Below are 20,032 nucleotides of genomic sequence, written 5' to 3' on the forward strand. Positions count from 1 at the left end.
CCTGCATTCATTGTTTGCAGTCACCATGACTGTTGAATCTAAAGAATGTTAGTCATTCATACTTTGTGATGCGTTTATTCTGCTGTTTGGAAAACAAACAGACCTCGAATCTATGTACTTCTGACTTTCTAAGAGCAGATGTCGTTTTGACTTTGAACTGAAGATGAAAGTACGGAGAGACTGCCGTATTTTAGTAAAGAATTCAGTACATTAAACAACAACCGATAAAAAAGAGGTTTTCGTTGTCCACTTTTTTCCGTCCCTTGCACCTAAAATTATTGATAACTGCAATATGTCTTATCAGTATTTTCAGTGCGATTAAGGATTTATTTTTATTGTTTTTTTTTCATCTGAACACCTGCTTCAAGTATATGTTTCACATCTGCCACATCACGCAGCCTTCGTGTACAGCTGGCACGAACATTTTTCGTGTCAACATTCTTGTAAAAATGTGATTTATGACTCATTGCTCAAATACTTCGTCTGTATTGACCCACGTGTCTAGACTAATTATTGACGCCATGACACGATTGTGACTATACAAAGAGGACACTGTGCCATGATAACCTGGAGCAAGGAGGTAAAATCATGAAGAAACTCGAGTGTAATCGTTGTTCTTGTAATTTATTTCAATCGAGCTTGAATCAACACCACGACCCCTTTCCCTCTCTACTCCTACTGTTGTCCCAGTACTTCCTCAAATACACCGTATCGTGGTTTATCTCGACTTGCGGCGATATCATATTAATATTTGCTAAAATACGCAGTACCGAAAGCGATATCGGACAGCCGTATTTTCCGTTCGTATGGTCACATCGAAATACGCTCGGAGTTGCACGTAGTCCGGACAAAGTCCGGGGCAGGTGAAACCGTATATGGCGACCAAAAAGGTTCTGCTCTTTGATGGCGACCCACTTACACGTGTGCGCTGTAAGCGCGCTTTATGCAATCTAACCGCTCCCAGCACAGGTGCATCAAGAAGTTGTTTGTTGTAATGTCAGACGAGATTATTAAATGCCCGATAAACTTTAACTCCATATTTCATTTTCACGCATATCATTTCATTTCATTTTTTTTTTTTTGGGGGGGGGGGGGGTTGATTTGTCGTTGGTCCTTGGGGTTCTTCAAAGAACTTTAAACATTTTCTCTCAACAGTTCAAAAGTGTAATTGAATTTGTGTATGACAGGCTGAAACCATTTACCGGTATGTTTACTAACAGGTCAATTCATTTCATGGTGTTTCAAACAAGGTGAAATCAGAATCTGGAGAAGGGGTGCTTTTCATAAAACTTTTCCTAAGAAATCATCTGATGATTAGGCAGCTAATTGGGGTTTTGCAGTTTTCAATTTAATTACGCCACAAGCAGACAAGTGCTTTAAGACTGATGCCAGATTTTGAAGTGATAAAGGTGTGCACATGTGGCAAAGCGAAATTGCTGTAAGATCCCACCCCCCCCCCCCAATAATTCATTGATCTATGCCGGGGATGGGGTGGGGTTAGTGAAAGAAGCTGCGTTTCATTCGGTCTACGTGCAGAATTGATATCGTGTGTAACCTTTGGCACGTTTTGGATAAGGGGCGGTTAGAGTACTCGTGATATTAATATCCTTCTTGGAGTTGTCTGAACATAGTCAGGATACATGCACACCCCCAGTCTAGCTCAGCTGGGCACAGAGGTTTAAAAGTCTAATTGATCAAAGTCGAATGGAGAATGGAAATTAAGACATCGCTGTTAATCGGGCTACCGAGAGCGATGTCCACGAAGGAAGGGTTAAGATAGTGTCGAAGGAAGTGAGACGAATGATATCAAGCTGATAAATTGTTTTCGTTTGGGTCGTAATATGATACATAATAGTTTTAGTCTCTTTAGCCAAACATGGTGACATGTGGTTTTTAGTGATTATAGTATTTGTTCGGTTTTATTAAAGAAAGCAATTGTGTAGAATCGTGTTGTAGTGTGCATTTTTTTAACATGTGTCCATGATAAAGGCGTCCGAACCCTATACTGAGCTTTAAACGTTATCAAAATAGACTCAAGCAACTCTGAGGCTGAAGCGATATAAAGCCGTTAAGGAAAGTGATCCGTGACGGATGTATTCCCTTACATTGTTAAAGGGCCATGTTGACATAACATGCTCACATGAGATGGTGTGCATCGAGGGGGCTTGACCTAAATACCGAGGAATCCGAGTGACTGAATGCTGATTTTATAGGTCCACTTATCATGCTTATATGAATTGTCAATCCCATATCACCAACGCAAAGTCACAAACTTGAATTTTCTACTCAGTAAGCGGTTATGAACTCTAGTGGTTTTGCTTCCTATCAAAGAAATGACGAGCACGAAACCGAAGGTTATACATCATTTTGTAATGTAAGACGTCCATGCAAAATCTAAAGTGTATCATATATATATTTTAGTGCTGTTATGTCTATGTAAAAAAAAAAATGCTGCATTAATACCGTGAAAGGGAATAAAACAATGTCGAATGATCACGATTTTGGTTTCTTGCTACTGTTTGCCGTCAAGGAAATGGCTGCCGTGCGTAGTGATCGAAAATTTACTGCACTGTTAGTCATCCTCCCACAGTGTCTGTACACCAGTTGGAAGACATTATAAATTGATAGGGAAGTTTTCTTCACATATTATTGTGTGGATTTAGTGAATGCAGTAATATAAGGAGAACGCATCAGCGAAGTTCGAGGAAAATCGAACACTTCGTTCAGTAGTTATGAATTTGTAAAGTTTCGGTGCCGCCATCGCTGGATGAGAAGACTACAACCGTTCATGACGTCACGACAGAAAAAAAAAATATGTAAAGAAAATAAACTTTCATTTTCTAGCATAATGGAAGAGCAAATGCTAACCTTTCCAGAGAGCAGGGGGTTATTTCTACCCCTAATACAATTACGTCAGTAACAAGTCAAAGGAATGTGTTCTTTCATTTGAAAATAATGAGGAATTGTCTATATATTTTCTTTATATTTTTTTTTCGTTTTTCTACAGTGAAGTTATGGATTGTTGTAGTCTTCTGGTCCAGAGATGACGACACAAAAACTTCTGCAATTCATACATTTTTCAAACGGATTATCCTCAAACTTTATTCGTGTATCCTAATTACAAAGCTGCATTCATTCAATCCACATTCATACTTAGGGAAACCTCCCTTGAAACCGCTCTTGACGGAACTGCGAGACTCCGAGATTATAATGACGTTTGGGAAAACTTGCTTCTCGAGCCGCGATTAAATTCAGGAGTGTCGAGTACAGGTTACTAGTATCAAGGTACTAGCTACAAAGGAGAGCTAAGGGGCTGAACCTTGTCCTATGAGGGTAGCAGTTGAAGACGCACACATTTCTAACAAAGCATTCACCCGGTAACCCTGAAGAAAGAGAATATATTTCGTGAGTAAAAATAGGGACAACTATAATCATATCAAATATTATATCAAGTGTCTTTATCTCTCCTCTTTTCCTGTTTTTAATGGACTTTGGATTGGAGTAACAGCATACATTTTATTTTTTTTCAAAGTCCATGAGTTTGTCTATTATCATCTCAATACACCAAAAGTTAGGCAATGCATTTAGGCACGAAATATTTGACGATATTCTCTATAACAGCAACGAAATAAACATCTTGGAAAAAAAGTGACTCTCTCGTATTTAGTGCATAAAGATATGCTGCCAAGTTTGTCGAATTATTGTTCAACATTAACGATCATAACAATCATGTATTGCCGTACACGAAACGCAAATATGAACGTGAACAAATATATTCCGAGAAGAAATTCGGTGCTTTTTGTGTAACCTCGAGATGGCTTGAATTATTGCATAATACAGAAACTGACTACAGTGGTTGAGAAGTTGTTTTTGTTTTTCTTTAATATGAAAAACACTTCACTTACAAGAATACAATATAACCTCACAAACGATAGTGATTAAACGATTTTCTTTATGCTTGGGCTTGATGACACCAGCGCGGAAATATACCGGGTCACACACACAAGAAATAAAAAAACAAAAACCAAAAGAAAAACAAAACAATCACACTCGATGGACAATGCCTCTAGGGCGATGGGGGCTGCTAGGGTACAGTGCCACCTGTCTTGCGTAGATTGGGAACTGCTTTCTACACATGTCGATATCCTGACCTTTTACACAACTAGATGTGCATAATGAACGCACGTAGCATGTAAGCTTTTGCAACGAGAGAAAATGCATGAGCATGCTTTGATCAAAATCACAAATATTTGAGCTTTCATTGCTCCATGGAATTTTATATTGCAACTATATAGTCTACTACAGATCCAGCCGACGCACAGGCATATGCGACATTCATGGAATATACAATATCTCTTTATTCCTCTCTCACATACATGTATATATACGTGACTGAAAATGAATGGAAGAAAAAGCAGCGCTTTAAACTTGAAAAGATTTATACTATTCATGATGAAAGGCTATGGTTATGAGGGAAAGAAAGGAAATCTCATGTAAACAGTGACGGTGATGATATCCTGTCGTATGAATACTTACGATGTAGACATAACCATAATAATTAACACACATAAATGCATTATCTATTTTTTCTCTTCACTTTTCGCATGTATTGCACAGCATCTCTTGCTTTCGTTGGATTTATCAAATCTGTTTCATCCTATTCGCAGTTTATGTGTTTGCATTTTACCAATAGTCCCGAAAACATTTCATCGTCAGTTTTCTATCGGGGTGTAACCGTTGCCAAGACAGGCATAGAGAAAACCGTACAGCTCTCTCAGGTATAATGAGATGCCGGCGAGTATTCTCCACACATTGCGTACGGAGTGGTGGTGTCGTGCGCCGCAATGTATTCAAGCACTGCTCTGTATATCATTATTCCCACTGCGTCAGCCTTACCTCTTATATCGAATGCAGCCGTTTGATGGCTCAGCGGTGCGACTCTGCCATTGGATTTTGTTGGGCTTTCACTTTGCAGCGAGAGCTTGTTATTTATAGACTCTCCTTAAAGGTTCCCTGCAGTGCAGTAATGCAATAATATGTTATATTGATAAGTGATAATATAGCGTATAAATTTACTGCATAATACGAAGTTGTTTTTTTCTTGGTAACATGGTGCATTCATTCACTTAAAGCATTTCATTCACAATCCATCCAACAAACGTGTCTTCTTTTTTTTTTGGCTCCCACTTTAAATCTGAAAGATTGTTAGGTGAAACCTTTTTACGAACGTGTCCTAAGGGATGTGACATGGGTATGATGTCCACACCTACCGGATTTTCCAGCAATAACAATGTTTTCTCGTTTGATGCAGGAAACCAGTACTTTGTGTCGCACGTCGGTTCGACTCGACTCAAACATTCAATGGAAAAGAATACCAATCAAATTACATAGACAAGGCCAGTGGATATGGATTTTTTTTTTCAAATAAGATATACCCTGTATCACTTTATATTTCAGTATCTTCATTACGGGAGAGCGCTGAAGATTTATAATCGGATATTCAGATCACCCTTCAAATAAAACGTCAGCGTCTGATTTGTTACAAATCCTCTAAACTGTGATTCCGAAATGGAGGTGGAGAAATAGAAACTGCACGTCAACTGAAAAGACGAAGGAGATGATGATGATGATGATGATGATGGTGGTGGTGGTGGTGATGGTGGTGGTGGTGATAATGACGACAAAAGTATTTAGAAATTTAAACCTACAACAAAAAGATACCATTCATAACCATTCATAGCACACAGCATACCGGGTGCTTGGTCATTGCAAGTTTCGGAAGACCATGTTCATGATGTATATCATGGCAGACCCACACCTTCCTCAATACAAGGAGATTAAAAAAAAACCCCACATTATTACTTTAGCAGCATTCATAACTCAAAAGCACAGTTTTGACAACCATCAAGACAATAAATTTCCTTCCATAACGGGGCTTAAAACGACAAACGTTCAACTGCATGAAATATAATGCGAAGGCATTGCCATGACAACGGATGTATTCTGGCGTGTAAGAAATGCATGAGCAATCGTGCCTCGAGTAGTATGCACAGACGTGAGCTAAACGACTTCAGTGCAAAGGTGTGAAGTTCGTTTGAAGGTGAAAGGGAAGAGGAATAACCGGTTATCTGATAAACGCAAATTGCCGACACGAGCATACATAACAATTATTGTCATCGCTGGGCAAACATATAGGGATAACGATAATGGTGTATTTGAAGAAACCATAGCCTTGCTACCAGGCGGAAATTGACAGTCTTTGGATCGAGCTCATCCCCCGTGTCCCGAAAGTTGGCTAAAGTCGCGAAGAAGATTGTGGACTTTGATAGGCACTTATACGAGCAAGACATTTCTCAAGACAAGACTCAATAATAATACGCTTTTTGTGTATGTGTATGTGTATGTGTATGTGTATGTGTATCTTCGTAAATATATTGTAAATCGTACTCATGAGCAGTGCTCTGTGATAGACGCTTTTAAATGCCACGAACATGCGATGTTAATATTGTTTAGCTGTCGTACCCAATACAGACATTTTATATCATTGCAGATGGGTCACTAGTGTCACAGTTTTAAGAGCAAACCTTAAATTGTTATCATGTTATCAAATCATGACCGATCTTGTCTTGAACTTTCTGTGAGTATATACCAGTGTATACTGTGATAAACGTCATGAAATGACATGAACAGCGATGTTAATTGTCTAGCCTTCGTACCCTATATACAAATATTTTCTTTGTTTGCAAATGGTTCACCAGTGTCAGTTTTAAGAGCAACCCTCATATCGATATAATGTCATCAAATATAATTATTACCCATCTGGGACTTGAACTTCATGTCATAATGTTCGATATGTTTTTTCTCGAGCCGTCTGATTTTTGAGATTACTGACGCCCTTCGGAGGGGGACAAAGATAAAGAAATGTGTGATAATTATGGTGCATTCTCTATACTATTGGAGGACTTACATGTAGATACATGCTTGAGAGGACGAATCCTTTAGGGTCTCTTTTCGGGAAATGAACGTCGTTTGATGTACGAATAACACACTCTAATGATACAAAGTATATAGCTGAGAGCACAAGACTGGGGAAACGTTGGAATTTCAAAGCAGACAACTTCCTTGTATAGGCTGAACAAAAATATTCTGTAATATTCTATAGAGTGTATGTGTGACGTGTGTATAGAGGTGTGTGATTGTATGTTAGTTATACTCGCCAGGTCTATAATGTTGACGTGCGTCACTTTCTATTTAATAAATTTCACAAGCGCGATTGATGTATCCAAGAACGACAACAGTGAAAACGGCACGTAATGCAAGGCAGCAAGAGGACTGTTACCATGGAAACGCACTCAAGTGAAGTTTTACTAATATTATTACAGTATAAGACATCACGCCGTTTATCAAGGGAAGCCTTATTGCTCTGAAATACAGTCGCCGAGGAGACTGAATTCCGACTAAAGAAAGACGAAAACAATGACGAAGGTTTATCAATTCAACGGGCGATAGCTGCTTAGTCCCAGTGTATAAGCTCTCAACCGGCTGACCGCCTGGTGTCGACAAAATCATTACGCATGATATCACGTGAAGGATGAGAGAAGACCTCCTCGGAGAAGGGTCTTTAACTTTGGGCTATTCTCGAGAATACGGTATATCATGTTTACACCCGCCTTTAACGTTTTCTGTTTTCATATCCACTTTCTGTTCACTTACTCAAGTATAGCTGAAAATGAGCGAGCGAGCGCTCGTTATTTTCACATTAATTAACCGGAAAGCGAGATACATTCACATCAAGACTAACTTGACACACATTAAGATAACAATCCATGGATTGATTACATTGACGACTATACTGACTAACCATACATACTATAGAAATCCATGGTTTTTCATAATAGGCCTATAGTGATATCCAAGAAGGAAGTTTTACCCTCAAGCCTTATCACTCGGAACCAAGACGTGAGTGTACATACGCTTCTAGAACTTTGCATACACGTGACAGCGAACATTAATTTTTATTGTAAAGTTGCCGAAGACCTATACAATCTGACTTCAAAGCCTGAAGTTAAGGCGGAGTGCATTCGACGCTTCATGTTATCTACTTTCTATTCACTTACTCCTGAAAGGAGAAATACTTGGCTGAAACCGGTGAGCGAGCGAAGAAAGCGCTCAAGAATGTACACTTTCATGTAACAGGAGAGCAAGATTTACATTAACAGCGAGACTATGTACATCGATAACTATTCTGACTATAAGGGTCAGAAATCCACGGTTTTCGATAGTGATACCCAGGAATGAATAAGGAAGTTCCACCCTCGAGTCGTATTACTTGGAAAGGAGAAGTGATTGTACTCGTCCAGAACTTTGAATACGTGACAGTGAGATACTCTTGTAACAAAAATTCTCCAATAGAAACAGTTTGGTTACATTTAGTCTCAAGTTAAGGCGACGTGGGTAAAACGGAATGGACGTGAGACAACGCAGTGGGAAGGGATGGGCTAACGTGACAGGACGTGATTGCCGTGGATACCGTGCCAGATCTTTAAACTGTCAAAAAATAAAAAAATGCCAAGGCAGCCCCGGTGCTAATGAGAAACCTTGTAGGCCGTATTAAAACGGGGTGACCACAGCAAAGCGTGACTGCACGTAATATGCTGTATATAACAAAACTTGGAGGCGGTCCGTAGTAGTCTTCATGATGGGGTGGGGGACGGGACAGCGCGACAAATTATGGCACCTTGTAGTTAAAGCTGCTTCGAAAAATATGACAATGAGTCTTGCTTGTTTTCGTCCGTGGGGATTTCCGGGGATGTACGTGCGATTTGGATGAGAAGCAAAATTTTTTTAGCTTGTTACATACATTTTTTTTTTCTCAGAAAGCGTTGTGCTTGGTGTTGCTTATCTGGCATGAAGACCGGGATATGAAGACTCGGATGTGGCGATGACACGTTGAGCAATGACACAGCGTCCGGGGATTAGGACATACAGTGTGCGATTCGAAAAACAAGAGAACGGGCTATGGTTATCTTTGGGGTGTATGTTAAGTTCAAGCCTTGCAGCAAAGGTTCGAAGTTGATACTAAAAGTTGTCGATGTATCTTTCAATATCGGCACATCGTGAGATTACAACATAGACTCTTCTTCAAAAAAGTCAACATAGACTTATTCCTATCATATAAGTGGTCACCACTGTGTATGGGTATTAGGATGACGGAATAACCAATATTTTTCAGGCAAAATTTGTGCTGGGGGGGGGGGATCAGAGGAAAGAAAAATAAACACATGTGTCAGCTATGTGGCTATATGGCAATGATGGTGAACTATTAAGACTGTTGAGGGTCCTTTGACTTTTGTCCTATATTTTGCCTAAATTGCAGGCAAAGTAAACGATACATAAGTAAATAATAAATAACTAAAGAAAAAGTGGGAGAGAAAATGTCCTGTACATTGGGAAACAGGCTTCAAAGCTCTTCTCATCGGAAGACACCTTGAACTATAATTGACCCACGCAGCTATCCAAATGTTACCTTCCTTTCCTAATGTTTTCATTTTTCTTTTCTTTTCGTTTATCTTCTTTCTTTCTTTCTTTCTTTCAAGTATCGCATTCAACAATGGAGGTAAATATTGCGATGAAGTAAATGTTCTACTCTGCACGTAGGCCTAACAGCCGACTTACGGTGATGTATAGGCCTTCTTGTGTTATTGCTCACATCCCAGTATCTTCAAGGATGAATAACTCACAGGATTCGTGTGAAACCTGAACATAATTATCATATCACCAAGTAGTTTCCCCAGTAGATCTAACAGTAAGGCGTGGATATTCTCAAACATCATTCATGACGCGAAAATGGACACAACCAATGAAAAGCGGATTTGATTCGACCAATGAAACACATTGCATTTGTGAATGTAGAATAATCTATTTACGTAGCGCGAAGTTCATCATGGCCTTTCCTATAATCATACAGGACATCCGATACCTATCGACAGCCCCTGATCCAGTGATTTAATGCGATGTGTGTATAGGTTGCTTCTTTTCCTCTGTCAGTGACAAGAAATGTGACGAGGACCAGGAATATATTCAGGACACACCTTCTCTCTGGTCCGATTTGCGAATACGCGTAAAACTGCAGAAAAAAAAATTATAAAACCTCATTGAATTGCGCGAGTCTTAGACAGTTTAAAGGAAAACCTGTTGGCAGAATATGTGTCTACGTGATTGTGTGTGAGCTTCGAGTTCCCCTATGTTCCCTGTACCGGTAGAATTGTCTTTTTGTGACACTAATAGGAGAATTCACTTCATAAAGGGAATTGTTTGAATAAATGTTGTGAAAGCAGAGCAACAAATTGACGAACCTAGCCCTCATCAGAAATTTCGACCAGCAGTTCACTTGGAAGGTTACGAGAGCGAACATCAGTGAGTTATATTATGACAAGGCATCACCTGGGGGCATTTCATGAAGCATTCGTCCGACAAAGTTGTCGGACAAACTTGCTCTCAGCCAATCAGATGCAAAGATTTCAGTAGCTTGTAACAGTTTGTCTGAAAAATATTCGACCAAAATGCTTCATGAAATGCCCCCAGTCTGAAGTAACGCTGGAAAAATTTGTTTCGTCGTCGTCTTGCTTGCGTCAGTTTTCTCCTCGCTTCCTAAGTGACTGATGATAACGTCACGTCACATTCGTTTTTGATCTTCGTCGTCCATGATGAGTGCAGGGGGCTCTTCTGAAGGCGCGAATCACTCTTGATTTGAACGGGCCAATCATGCTCTCGAATTTGTCGATAAACAACAAGGAATGAATAAACGAATGAATGAATGAATGAATGAATGAATGAATGAATGAATGGACTACTTATAGGATGGATAGATATATGACCCAATAATATATTGATGAGTGAATGGATGAAACAATGAGCGACAAAAAAAAATAACTGGATAAATGGATCGTTTTGTTCCCTTTCACAGAAGCATCCAAACACCAGTTCATCGCAGCATGGCCAACCTGAACAAGAAGAAGTATGACACTGACGAAGACTACCCGATCATGGAAGGCAACAGGACCTTCATGGCTAAGAACCTCAGCAAGGCGCTCTACAAGAAGTTGAGGGATGACCCTACAGCCAGTGGCTTCACCATCGACCAGTGCATTCAGAATGGCGTGGACAACCCAGGTAAGAGTACTGACCTTGCTGAAGAAGCGAGATTTGATAGAAAATTCCCTAATAGCATTTTCCCTTTTCATCTTGAGCCATGGAAGCCAAATGTTTAACCACGTATATTTCATTCAAAAGTAGACAAGTGCTACCGAACACTGTTTTGGTGGGATTGTTCTCTTTACGCGTCGGTAAATCACAAAAAGTCATCGTAACCTTGAATAGAACTGCTTCTTGAAAAAGCATTATAGTATTACCATCAATCCTTCCAGCATTCACATGTGTAGAATAATTTCATCAGAGTTTGCTGAACCACAGATACAAAAAAAAAAAAAAAAAACCTTTGTCCATGGGTGATCTTAAAACTATGTGAGTAAATGAAACAAAACCCGTTTTGCACCAATTATGATGCAGGCCTATTGTCAGTGAAGCAAACTACATTGGAAAATTAGCACGTATATATACCTGCCGTCAAGAAAACTGTGTGTGGCCAGAAAAAGAAATCAGTTCTTAACCAGTCAATGATTTATAATTCATGGCCGTGATAGGAGTATCTCATCGATTCATTTTCCTCGTTTGCAGACTTCACCTTGGGAATCCTCGCTGGAGACGAAGAGACCTACACCAAGTTCGCTGAGCTCATGGACCCCTGCATCCAGGATTACCACAATGGCTTCAGCAAGGACCGTAAGTAACCATGGAAACGTCACTCTGCTCAAAACCTTGGGGATAAAAGAACTTATCATTTCGTGATTTGGACTTTTTTTTACCACGAACTGAAACAACAAACAAAAATGGAGAAAATCACTATAGTCAGGTGTTTTTCTCTCATACGTAAAATCAGCTACTGTATAAATTGTCATTTGTCTCTCTGAATGACACGTAATTAATCTCTTGTGTTGTTGAAATGTGTAGCGTATCGTTAACTCTAGATTGCATTAATGGGGACAGTCATGTGTCTATAGGTGTGTTGTTTTAATCATATTTCTGATGCGAGTATGCTAACACCATGCAATTACTTTAACTGTTTTTTTTTTTTCTATCCCATCTTGTAGAGAACCACGTGACCGACCTGGACGTGAACAAGATTAAAGACGATGTCCTGGACGAGAAGTACGTCATCAGTTCCCGTATTCGTACTGGACGCAACCTCCGCGGCTTCTGCCTCAGCCCGTTCGTTTGCCGTGCTGAAAGGAGGAAGATTGAGAAGCTCGTCTCTAGCGGTGAGTCTCACAAATCTGTGCTGGCGTTGCCATGGTTACTCCTCCCCTCCCCCTCCCCTGGAGACTAATTTGACGCAAGAGCTGCGCCTACGTGCGGCGTGAAAGTGACTGTTTTGTTTGTTTCTTTACTGAAAGTACAATGTAGATTGACACGCTGGAAAGCACTGCCACCTAATCAAGTCACGCTGTACTATAGTTTTGTTATAATATTCTAGACATTGATCATAACTACCAAAGTGACTTGATTGCTCTGCAAGTACGCGGTTGTGACTTGTAAATTGTAAATCATGTAATAATTTTATGACAAATGCATATCAATAAGGAGGTTTTTTTCATCATACGACCAGACCATCATGACACTCGTAAATGTTGTATGAAAGACCTCAACTGGAAAAATTCTCCATTGAGGATGATATTTCAGGGTTAGAACTACGCCAAGCGAGATTCTTGCCAGCATATTATAGTCGACAAATCTCAAATCTATTTTTCGTTATCATTCTGTGCGAATGTCATAATTAATATCTAAATATACATGTATTTTGCTTACAGATTTTGAACCTCGCAATGGTCCTTCGTAAGGAAATCGTCAGAACTATTTCTTGATAACTTAATTTGTCAAATGACAATGAATAAAATGGGCTTCGTAGAGGGCTAAAAGACAAGATTTTTACCGCATGGCTATTTTAAGACCCCACTATCGAAGTGCATGTTGGAAATGAGAAGAGGAAATACAATGTCATATTCCTGATAATACGCGCAAAATCAATGTCTCGTGGTCAGAGATGGAGATTTAGGAAGGTTCTTAATTACGTGGTCGCTATAGAAACGTTTGACTTATTTTTTTTTTCTCTTGGTACAGCTCTTGACTCGCTAGGCGGTGAACTGAAGGGCAAGTACTACGCTCTGCCCACGCTGTCCGAGGCCGACCAGAGGCAGCTGATCGAGGATCACTTCCTGTTCGAGAAGCCAATCTCCCGCCATTTCACGTCAGGTGGTATGGCACGTGACTTCCCCGACGGCCGTGGAATCTGGTGCGTGTATAGATGGGATGATGTACTCAATTATTTACAAAAATTCACTTTTTTAGCATAATGAAAGAGCACTTGACTAACCGCTTTGAGAAGGCAGGGGGAATATTACATATGTCAGTATCAAGTTGATGGAATGTTTAAGTTTCATGAAAGGGGGATTTTTGTTGAATTCTCTTTATATTTTCTTTATATTGTTGTCCACACATACGTCATAACCTCTAGTAGTCTCCTCCTCCAGCGGTTCCAACACCAAAACTTTAAAAATTCATAACTTTTACATCGATTGTCCGATTTTCCTCAAACTTTCACTGGTGTGTTCTACTAATGCTGCTGCTTTCACTCAATCCACATTTCTCTTCGGGTTTGGGTTTCCTTTAAGCTCTGAAGCTCAGAGGAAGCGGGGACCTGTTTAACATCTCGGAAAGCAGAAGACAACATGTTTCTCAGTCCACAATTTCCACTTTCAGATTATATAACTTATGTTTGTGCCCCGTCTACAAGGTGTCTGCTACAATCAATTTCTCCTTGTAAAATACATCTTTATATCTCTTATCAAACACCCACCAAGCAGATCCCAAATCATCACTCTGTATAGGAAATGATTACTTGATCATTGATCATAGTGCACCAAGCTCAATTCTTTGGCAGTTCTCATTTTCACACAGTAAAATCATACTAGAACTCTTTGTCGCAAGAACGATGAACGATCTTGATGTATTCTGTTTCTTCGCTCTCGTGCAGGCACAACGACAAGAAGAACTTCTTGGTGTGGGTTAACGAGGAGGACCACACTCGCATCATCTCCATGGAGATGGGCGGCAACATGAAGAATGTCTTCAAGCGCTGGGCTTCTGGTCTCAACCAGGTGAGGGTGACCCCTGTAATTGATCCCATCGGTGATATATATAGTGCAGAGAAAGAATTTTCGGAATCTCGCAAAATATTGGACTGATGATGAGTATGATGAAATGAAAATTCGAATGAATTGGGGAGAGCCAGCCTTCTCTGTGTCAAACTGAGATTTCCAATGGATCTATTCCCGAGTAACTGATAAGCTGCAAAATCCATATCGCTTTAAGTGCTAATCAAACGGGAAATCTTCGCTAAATCCATGAAGTCACTGAAAGGTATGAACCACTTTTTGAATTGACTGTCATTTTACCTTCAGCTCTACTACTGCTTTTCCATAATCTATATTGAGCGTCCATTTTCTGTCTTTACTCTTAGGAAGTTCTTGAAATATTATTCCTCTTTTTTTTTTTTTTTTTTTTTTTTTTTTTTGGTTATCACTGGTTTGAACGGCAGAGGTACTATGTGCCAAAACTGGATATTCATGTCCAAACCGCATTTGAAATCTTCTCTTTCTTTGTGGAGCGAAAACTAAAGTGAAATAGAAATGAAAGGGATCAACAAACCAGTCATTTCATTGCTTTATGGGATGTGTGCAGGTGGAGGAGCACATCAAGAAGAACGGATCGGAGTTCATGTGGAGCCAGCATCTCGGCTACATCCTGACCTGCCCAAGCAACCTCGGCACCGGGGTGCGTTGCAGTGTCCACGTCAGGATCCCCAAACTGGCCGCCATCGATAAGGAGGCCAAGCTGAAGGCGATCTGCAAGAAGCTCCGACTCCAGGAGCGTGGCACCTGTAAGTCTCTCGATACTGCTGTGGAGTTAAACATCTCCAAACTTCCTCCTTATCACTATCCTTTTAAGTGCGAATGCTGGTAGAAATAATCGGGTTAATAGCAGTCCATTATGGGGTATACGGGGTAGAAAGACAGATTTATTAATCATCTCAGAACCTTCAGTTAAACTCGCTACAATCCAGACTCATTACTTTGTAACCAATGAATCTTAATTTCTTGCTTTGGTTTCTTTTTTCTTCGTGGAGAAATATCTAATTTCATTGTAATTTCATTCGCTATCTGTAAATCAGTCATAATTCATGGCAAAATAAAGGCTGTATAAAATGTATAGATTAAGGACATATTTTTGTGTTAAAGGAGGAAGACGAAGTAAACTAAGAGTAGTGATTACATAATAGATTCCCTGAATAAATGTAACAGCAAATTATTCACACGTTCCCACTTTAGCCTGAATTCATGACGTGTTTGCAGTGCCGTTTCTACTCGACAGTATCCTAGGTTGTCAACGAGTTGAATATGAATCGCTACTTCTCCTCATTCATTGTAACTCTAATCTCACGTCTTTTCACTTCGTCTCCCAGCCGGAGAGCTGACCGAAGCCGTGGGCGGTGTCTACGACGTCTCCAACCTGGACCGTCTGGGCACGTCCGAGGTCGAGCAGGTCAACTGCGTCATCGACGGCGTCAAGCTCATTATCGAAATGGAGAAGCGACTCGAGAAGGGCGAGTCAATCGATGATCTCATTCCAAAATAAACGCACCGTCTCTAATACATCAACCGCTAAAAAGGATAATTACCACAAAGAGTGTTAAGCCCACACTTGTTACATCCAGATAGATACTGTGTATTTCCCTTTGCGGCTAACATGGCAGCCACTGCACATGGAAAAAAAATCTCCTAAAAGAGAACACTAGAAAACACACATTGTGTGTACTTACGCCGCACCATGGAATAGTTCTATTTGTCCCGTTTTCTCTTTGTTGAAACAAACAAAATAAAAGGAAGTGAAACCAAACTCGAATTGCACAACACCCTTTCACGCATCACTAATTTGTTGTGTAAATCTGCTTGAAGCAATTACGATCGTTTGTAGTATTGTCTCGTTCGTCTTTTAGCTGTGTCAGATGAGTTCAAATTGCGATATGTAACCAAAATAGGTATTTCCAAAGACAGTGGAGATTTCTCCAGCATGGGGGAATCTAAACGAAATGTGCAGAAGCTCGAATAGGCCAGCATAGTGGCTTTCCAAAGAATTAACGTGGTACCATCACTACCACAAAACAGTATTTTTACAATGCCTTTGACAATGGTGAATTTGATCCCATCACTAGTCTTGTTTCCATCGCAAACGATGAACGAACACAAGCCAGTCAATTGTTTTGTTCCGTGTAGCAGGGTTCTTATGATTTCGTTTGAAGCTAATTATTTGGACATGAGTGCTTGCAGTTTAATTTCATGTAGAGTGTAGCTTTCACCTCTTTTCTTTTTAATAGTGCTTTCTGTTAGTATACTTACTTTGTGACATTTATTCCCAAAGAAAGACTATCTACTTCAGATCATGTCGTATGGAAATCACAGGTGAAGTAGGATAATTATGGAAAATCCTCCCATGCGAATGAGCGCATACATTTGCCAGAGCCACACCAGTGGGTGTGCGGTAATGCCATCAAGGAGATGCACAAAGTGTATAGACTTCACAAACCCTACAGAGAACTATTTATCAAAGTTAAACTTTTATTCCACGTCCTTGCGTTTGCCCTGTGTACATTGGATATTTGTGAAATAAAGATATATCGGCGGTTTCCCGTGACTAACTTACTGTGGATGACCGATTCTTCTGTTATTCTGTCGAGATTGCTCCTGTATGTGTGTGTGTGTGTGTGTGTGTGTGTGTGTGTGTGCGTGCGTGCGTGCGTGCGTGCGTGAGTGCGTGCGTTTGTGTGCATGCAAAAGCTCCCTGGTCGAAATTGAAGTCGCAACATGTTAACAAAACAAGTAAAAAAAGGTACACAAAATGCTATCTTCTCAGAATCGACCAGCAAAACCTGTGCATATCTTCTCTCAGCCTCTTCCTCCCTCCCTCTTCATCTCTCTTTCTCATTTCAAAACTTTTATGCGACAGATGAAAACTTGCGTCCTTAGTACACGAAATATTTAATGTATTCAATACTCAAATGGACATGGATGTGTCAGTAATCAGTGTTCCTGAAAATACTGGAAACGAGACAGAAGTTTTCTTGATGTATGTACTTGCAAGAAAGGCTTTTTAAGGATTATAAACTTGAAAATCAACTGATCTCAAAAGCTGCATCAGGAACACAAAAATACGATCTTTACCTCCAGAGTCCTTTCACCATTATCTTCATGGTAGTTTTATTAAGTATTTGATACCAGTGATAGTGTTTCTTCCTGCAAAACAATTCTTGCAGCTTTCATAAATCTCACAGGATTATCTTTTCTTCTTTTCCTTCCTAAGGTCATATGCTAGCTCAAAGGCTTCCTGAAGTCAGATTGCATGACACTACATTGTACATGCACACATAAATCTATCCAGAATACAATGTACAATCACATTCTTGAGATAATGAAGTGGATGGGAGAATACTCAAAACAGATTGGGGTGATTGTACATGTAAGTTAAACTGGGAGCAGCAGATTAAAAAGCAAATAAAAAATTCAAAGACATGTTACACACGAGGAATAAAGTTTTTAATCAAATTTAACAAAATATGTTGGACACTGTAGAATGCACGGCAGTATCAATGACCACAGTAAGCAATGATTTGCAACAGCCTCTGAACCACAGACTTCAAAACATGGATCGATCTTTTTCAATAAAAGAGCAGTTGAAAGCAGCCAAGCAGAGAGCTGTAATTTACACGAAAGTGCTGCATGAATAACTTTTCTTAGTTTGGTTGAAAGATCACACATTCACCTGTACAGTCCGATACATGCATCCTATACTAGGTCATGCATGAATACCAGTGAAAGTTTTCATGAAAGCCTATCCAGATTTTGAAATACAGTGGAAACTCGATATAACGAGATGGTCGGGACCGAGTCATTTTCCTCGTTATAGCCGATATCTCGTTATATCAGTAGGCATAAAAGAAGGCATAACATAAAGACATTTAATGTGCACATGTGGGACTACTCATCATATTTCAATCAATACTGATAACTTGATATTGTGTGTGAGGGAATTACTCACCTTTATGGGTAAGAAGATGTTTTTCGCCAAGGAAATCCAATATCAAGAATGTGTTTCTTATTAATTGTAGATGTTTCAATTTGTAAATCTATATAGCTTGCGATTGTATCAAGATCATATGTGGATTGGTATGTGGTTATCGTATGGGTGTGTGTTGTATGGAAAGCTTGAATATGGTCGGCACAATGCTGTGTGTGTATGTGACACACTTTATGTCCATTATGACTGCGTGTGTGTGAAGATGGGGAATTCCCTACGTAGAAAGCCAATCACAGCATCAGATTGCCTCATTCCTGCTAAACGTCATGATGATGTCATGTATACATATGGCCGTCCCACCACATTTTCTGCATGTATCAGTGTGCGCACACACACACACTTACACGTACAACATGCAGTGCTAGCTGGAGTGCACTGAAGAAAATGATTATGTATGTACAAGACAATTTTTGGCGCATCAAGCTTTACAATCTCGGAAGATTATAGCACAGGCGAAGTAAAGCTTTACCGAAGGCATTTTGCTTTACCTCGCTATAGCAGGTTTGATTGGCTATGTTTTTCTTTGTTTGGAAGTCACAAAATTTATCTCGTTATAGCAGTTATTTCGTTATAGCCGATCTCGCTATAAGAGTAGCATTTTACGTAGACTTGTGTGGAAGGAAATTTGGGACCGGGAAAATTTCCTCGTTATAACCGATATCTCGTTATAGCAGTGTTCGTTATACGGAGTTTCCCCTGTACTTTAGTTACAAGCCAATTTTCGAGAGAAGTCTGCAATGACTTTCATCTGAGCATATTCAGATTGTAACAGTGAACTGGCTCATGCCTGAAATTCCCCTAATTAATCCCATGGTATGGCGTGATGTCCATCAGAAACCTTACTATTCATTAATGGACACACTCATGAAAAAGACGCCACATTTGCCCCTCTCTTTCTCAAAGGTCAACTGCTGAGTTTAGACCAGACTGGGAAAATATAAATGATGTCTACCTGTCCGTCACAACACACAACCCACAAACAATCTTTCAGAGAATATATTGACTTTCTTTGTATTTTGCAAGGTTGTGATGACTCCCTGATGTCTTAGAAATATCCCCATGGATTCACAGTATACTGGATTCTCATTATAATTCATTCCCAGGGAGGAATACTACCTCTATGCTTTACATTGAAATGATCCTAGGATGAGCCAAAATGTTATTCAGATCTTCCCAAGTTAGCAAGCTGTCCAGTTCATACACAGATGAAATGTTTTACATGATATAATACCAAACAAGAATGGGAAAACACCCGACAATTCTTACTGGAGGTAAAAGCAGTCTCTGGTACAAGTTTAGTACCAGGCACATTGTTCATCATGATTAGTCACTGCTATCAGGAAGTTCATCAGTTTTATAATGCCAGTCTATTAAGCAAACTTCTAAGAATATTGTTTCAGTATAGCGTTTTTAGGTATGTCTGTACAATTTGAAAAACATGCCGGTACAGTATCTCCCAAACAAGATTGGCCTCCATATTTTTCATGATCTGAATAATTATTTTAAAAGAAAATGCTCTTCACTGACAGAGGGACATCTCTTGAATGTTTGTGGAACTACTGCAGCTTCCTCGTATCTTTCATGAATCTTTCGTGAATGCATCACTAAGATGGTTAATACATATGCCTCAATGATTCCATACACATGAAACCAAGAGATATTTGTGCTCCAGAGAATGACAGCCAAGGACTTTCAAATTTATCTGTTTACTGGTAGTTTGCCCATT

At 39.7% G+C, this 20,032-nt stretch overlaps 1 protein-coding gene across 2 annotated transcripts in view; it reads left to right on the forward strand.

The window, feature by feature from the left end:
- LOC139714014 (arginine kinase-like) overlaps positions 1-16,870 on the forward strand; it is a 40,152-nt gene extending 23,282 nt beyond the window's left edge. For both annotated transcript variants that reach the window (XM_071625739.1, XM_071625740.1), the window contains exons 2-8: positions 10,967-11,172; positions 11,737-11,841; positions 12,210-12,377; positions 13,237-13,408; positions 14,150-14,273; positions 14,857-15,055; positions 15,638-16,870. In XM_071625739.1, coding sequence (XP_071481840.1) covers positions 10,967-11,172; positions 11,737-11,841; positions 12,210-12,377; positions 13,237-13,408; positions 14,150-14,273; positions 14,857-15,055; positions 15,638-15,810 — 1,147 coding nt within the window. In that variant the 3' untranslated portion in view covers positions 15,811-16,870. The remainder of the gene's footprint in view (positions 1-10,966; positions 11,173-11,736; positions 11,842-12,209; positions 12,378-13,236; positions 13,409-14,149; positions 14,274-14,856; positions 15,056-15,637) is intronic.
- The last annotated feature ends 3,162 nt before the right edge of the window (positions 16,871-20,032 follow it).

This window comes from Diadema antillarum, unplaced genomic scaffold, assembly GCF_040938485.1.
Source record: "Diadema antillarum isolate AM-2024a unplaced genomic scaffold, OU_Dant_1.0 seq00002132_RagTag, whole genome shotgun sequence".
Taxonomy (NCBI): domain Eukaryota; kingdom Metazoa; phylum Echinodermata; class Echinoidea; order Diadematoida; family Diadematidae; genus Diadema; species Diadema antillarum.